Source organism: Pocillopora verrucosa, chromosome 2 (genome assembly GCF_036669915.1).
Source record: "Pocillopora verrucosa isolate sample1 chromosome 2, ASM3666991v2, whole genome shotgun sequence".
Classification (NCBI taxonomy): domain Eukaryota; kingdom Metazoa; phylum Cnidaria; class Anthozoa; order Scleractinia; family Pocilloporidae; genus Pocillopora; species Pocillopora verrucosa.
Genome location: NC_089313.1, coordinates 15,062,075 through 15,067,074, shown reverse-complemented (window position 1 = coordinate 15,067,074; position 5,000 = coordinate 15,062,075). Strand labels below are relative to the sequence as shown.

General features: G+C 39.2%; 1 protein-coding gene and 2 non-coding genes across 5 annotated transcripts in view; 2 read left to right on the top strand and 1 right to left on the bottom strand.

Annotated features, from left to right (window-relative positions):
• LOC131798561 (laminin subunit alpha-5) overlaps positions 1-5,000 on the bottom strand; it is a 33,284-nt gene that overhangs the window by 8,451 nt on the left and 19,833 nt on the right. For all 3 annotated transcript variants that reach the window (XM_066162049.1, XM_066162050.1, XM_059116218.2), the window contains 6 exons: positions 4,397-4,555; positions 3,916-4,179; positions 3,319-3,643; positions 2,612-2,749; positions 1,814-2,022; positions 1,009-1,267 (listed from right to left, as the gene is read on the bottom strand). In XM_066162049.1, the coding sequence (XP_066018146.1) occupies positions 1,009-1,267; positions 1,814-2,022; positions 2,612-2,749; positions 3,319-3,643; positions 3,916-4,179; positions 4,397-4,555 (1,354 nt within the window). The remainder of the gene's footprint in view (positions 1-1,008; positions 1,268-1,813; positions 2,023-2,611; positions 2,750-3,318; positions 3,644-3,915; positions 4,180-4,396; positions 4,556-5,000) is intronic.
• On the top strand, positions 146-217 carry Trnam-cau (transfer RNA methionine (anticodon CAU)). The gene has a single exon. It is a non-coding gene; the product is annotated as a tRNA-Met (tRNA).
• On the top strand, positions 500-571 carry Trnam-cau (transfer RNA methionine (anticodon CAU)). The gene has a single exon. It is a non-coding gene; the product is annotated as a tRNA-Met (tRNA).

Sequence of the window (5,000 nt, the reverse complement as noted above, 5' to 3'; positions counted from 1 at the left end):
GAAATACACAAACATTCAAAGTGAAAATGTACGTCTCTTGGACTAAACGTTTCAAAACAAAAAAAGCAAGTGGGTGAGTCAAAGCTAAACGTAATGAATGAATGATGATTCAATCTTTTTGTTTCCCTATGTTTTACTTATCAGTAGCAGAGTGGCGCAGTGGAAGCGTGCTGGGCCCATAACCCAGAGGTCCGAGGATCAAAACCTCGCTCTGCTAATAATGTTTTTTTGAATAACACAGGTACTTAATAGTTCTAAACTTTCCCTACTTAATGGAACAGAATTATTTGGAAGGGACTCAACTTTTTTTTCTTTTGCAAAGGGTTATAAACACAAATGGAGCTGAATCTCAATACACAAATATTCAAAAGTAAAATGGGCGTCTCTCAGACTAAACGTTTTAATACAAAAGGCGCAAATAAGTGAGTCTAAAGCTAAGCTAAAAGTAATGCGTGAATGACGATCCACTCTTTTCTTTCCAGACCTTTTACCTATCAGCAGCAGAGTGGCGTAGTGGAAGCGTGCTGGGCCCATAACCCAGAGGTCCGAGGATCAAAACCTCGCTCTGCTAACGAATCTCCTCTTTGCCTAGATGGCATAGTATTTCTAAATTTCCAAAACTTAATAGAATAGAATTATTTGGAAGAAAAGCGGCTTTTTTTCCTTTTGGAAAGGGTTGTAAACATAAATGAAGCTGATTCCAAATGCACAAACGTGGACGGCCACGTTGGATTTCCTTAAGACCGAAAGTTTAGATACATTGACTGACAAATCTCTTTTCTATTTTGTTTTGTATCTGCGCTAAAGATTGCAAAACAGCTGATTGACGGCAAGGCACGAGAAACGTCCAAACGAAAACGATTTAAAAACTGCAGTAGCTCAGTAATAAGTTGTCATTCTGTGGGTAGAATTTCTCATTCTTGGTCAAACGAGACGTCATTGGGAATTTTCCAAACAGGTAACGAAGAAGAGAGTCTACTTAAATACTTTAGAAAGAAAATTACTTACGTTTACAGCCGAATGCATTTGGTCCTTCGATGCTGTAATAGCCTTCTTTGCATTGGTCACATTGGCGACCAGTTACGTGACTCTTACAGAGGCACTGTCCAGTGGTCTCGTGACACGTTTTGATCAATCCCAAAGATCCATTAGTGTTGCAGCCACATGACTGACAACCCAAAGGGTTATTTATATGAAGATTAAAGTGGAACGGTTTGCAGCTGTCACACTTGTCACCCATCACGTTATCTTTGCACCTGCAGTTAGTCTAGGGAACGAAGGAGAGATTGACACTCAGTCGATGTATCCCTGGGTGTTGCAAAACCAAAACCGAATCAAATTTATCACAAAGGCCTATCAGACCAACAGTTAAAATAACAAGGAGCTATGCAATGAGAACTTAAAGTAACAACAAACAAACTGTCTGAAGCGCGGGATTGATTTAGCTTTCGAATCTGATTAGCTGTGAGGGGAACGCAAGTTTCCTTGAAAATTCAGTGCAAGAACTCCCTTCGAGTTTCTACATGTTCTCTGGGAAACGGGTTAAAAGAATTTGTATTGATATCAAGATAAAACACCCTTGATGATAAATGAGTTTATTCTCATCACCATTTTGTTTGGATAATTTATTTCTTAATTAAATCTTTAACTCTCAGCCGTGATTTACATGTACCTTCTCCTTTTTGATTACGTCTAATTTACAAGGAAATATATGACAGCTTGTCGAGAGAATTACTAATTATATCTTGGAGTTAAAGGGTTAAGGAGGTGTTATATGTTTATCACGTCTGGAGGTTCTCTAGCTAGTACTTACATTATCGACAGATCCACATCCATTCTTTTCACCAGGGAGTAATTTGATTCCAGCCGGTTCACAGCTACACTTCTTACAGCTTGGAAAATCATAATAGCCAATTCTGCACTCGTTGCATTTCTTTCCATTGAAATTTCGCCTGCACTGACATTGGCCATCTCTTGAGCGACAGAAAGTGCTTAATGAGCCACGAGTGTTGCAAGCGCAAGCTGAATGGCATAAGAGATACAGCGTTATCCTCAGAGTCGTCTGTTGTCTATATCCGGTAGCATATAGAGAACTTTCTTATGGAAAAGTCCTAAACTAGGATTATTATCGATATCCTATCGTCAATATCCTTAAATCACAGACATGTGCGTAGCAGTATACAGTAAAAGCTCTAATACCTCGCCCCTCCCTCTCTGTTTTGAGGCCTCTTTAAGCTAGTATCGCCATTGACCCGCTCTAAAAAGTTCATCACCAAAAGTTTTATACTTTCTCACCTCGCAAACCAGAAAATGAAGAGATATTTAAACAAAAAGTCCACTTTTTAACCCTTAGGATGCTTGTACCATGGTGTGGATCAACACATTTTCAACTTAGCTTATCCATCCCTCTAGCTCTGTTCATTGTCACTTTTGTAAGTTAATCATTTTCATTGAAAGAAGCATGAAAATGCAGTGCGCGGGGATGACGGGGAGCATAGAACGAACGAACGCGCTCTTTATCCTTTCGATAAAGCCTTTCAATGTTGTTGCCAGGCCCCAGTTTCCTATAAATCTCAAAAATCAACAGTCGAAAGTAAAAATATCCACTTACGCTTGCAATTTGGGAATCCATAATAAGTGGAAGATATACATCTGTCGCACTTGTATCCTCCAAATCCAGGCTTGCAGCGGCACCGTCCGTTTGTACTACAAGTAGGAGAAACTGATCCCACCACGTGGCAGCCACACCCTTGGTAAATAAAACAACAGAAGCTTTTTAACATTGGTGAAAACATGGGAAACGAGAGTGTCGAAGGGTTATAAAAATATCTTGAGTAATACTAAAGTAGAGAGATCGTTGAGAATGTCGGTAAAAACCAATCTGCGTCTTTCTGCATCTTGCCCATTGAGGGAGGACATGAAGGGCGGAAGAGGAGAAAGGAGTGGATGTAGAAAATCTTCTGCTTCCTCTACCTGTGCATGCTCTCTTTTCTAGTTTTTCTTTCTTTTTTTTAATATTGTTACTCTTAGTAAAGAAAGTAACTGTTAGTAGAAAGCAAGAAGTGAAAGACATTGGAAGATAATTATCGCTAAGCTGTGCAAAGGTTTATTGTTAAGCTGTATCTAGGCAATTTAATGCATGGTTTACTGCTTAAGTGAATGTATAATTAGTTTTGTAGTTCGATGTATAATTTATTGTAATTTGTTTCTCATTTTATTAATTTACTGTTAAGCTGTATTAAATTTATTCATCGTAAGTGGCAAATGGTAAGTAATTTGTTCCAGGCAACTTTGATGAAAAACGAATGTTCCACTTACGTCTACAGCGTGGGAATCCAGCGTGACCAAGCTTACATCTGTCACACTTCCTACCCACCACATTGGTCCGGCACAAGCACTGCCCACCAAACTCCTCACAGACCGAGGACCTTGAGCCCAAAACGTTGCACGTGCATCGTAAAGGACCTCCTATGAAACGCATCGTCAAAGAGAACACATCCTGCCGACACTGTCGACCGCGAACTGGGTTTATATGGAAATGGTCTTTACCACAACTTTGCAAAAATTCAGTAACTTTGTCGCTAGACTGTAGCTCAAGTAGGCTTGTGGAGTAGACGTTTTGAGGCACGAGAAGTAGATACGACTAGAAAAGAAAATCATAGAATTAACAGCGATTGTATTCTGATGAAGACTTAAACTGTTTATTGACGCTTATACAGTAACAGTGGACTTTCTCGAGTCTCTAAACTTAGAACAAGCTATTTCGCACTACAAAAAGAAATTGAACACCCACAAAAAGACTCAGTCAACTATTGACACTACCTAAGCCGGCTGAATTTTGTTATCTAGTTACGTAAAAATCATACTGCTTTGTCACTCTATTTGAAATTGTACGAATAAGTTTACTCTGCCTACCAGTTGAGTTCGCCTCTCGTGTTGTATCTTGGCAGTGAAAATCCCTCGGTTGAACACGAAATTTAAGGCTTCCTCTTCCCCGACGACGACACGGCAGCCGGGATCGGCAGGACAGTAGTGGAACGTTACGGGAATATTCGGCTTTTGGTGGCTAGTAATCGATAGTTCTTCAACTTTCTTAGATAGACTGTTAGACTGTCGATAGTGTATGATTATGCGGTACGACACAAAGGCCTTGACAGCCCCGTTGAAAATTGATGTCATCTAGGGAAGAAATCAGAGGTTAGAGGATGAACAAACGGAGGTTACGTCAGATGACTTCATAGCCACAAAATCACTAAGAGTGATGCGATTTAATACAGCAAGTGGTTAAATTAGCACAGGTTCACCGCATAAAGGCTTTACTAGTGTGACATCAGAAAAAATTTCCAATATATAACACAAGTACCACATATTGCTTGTTTTGCCATATGAGAACTACCTTATCTTTAGTCCAGTGAGAAAATGCAACCAGCTGAAATGCGTTCTCAGGTATTGGATAAGTGGCAGGAAAGCATGTTTTATTGACCATTCTGCAAAGAAGCCTGGGTTCGATGTACTGTATGTTCCACTTTGCTTGAGGTATGACGGTGACAGAACTCTGGAAAACAACGGCAGGAAGGAAAGGAAGATGGGTCAGTTATCATCATCGTGGTCGTCATCATCATCACTATCATCATCGTTATTGCTATGTCATTATCATCAAATTTAAGGCTATTATTTTGGTTATGGTCATTATCATTGTCATTATTCATTATCATTATCATTATCATTATCATTATCATTATCATTATCATTATCATCGTCATCGTCATCGTCATCGTCATCGTTGTTATTATCAATCCCATGACCAAAATAATAAATATTGTATTGAGATGGAATGTGTAATACGAATATGCAACTGTGAACGGAAGATCCCCAGTTTAACTTCTGAAGTATGAACAAATTTTCACTCTTTGTCCAACGATAGGCAAATCTGAAGTTTGCATCTCTTCTTTTCTCTTCGACGAACAAGCTTAAAAGTTACCATCTCAATATTTTTTGTT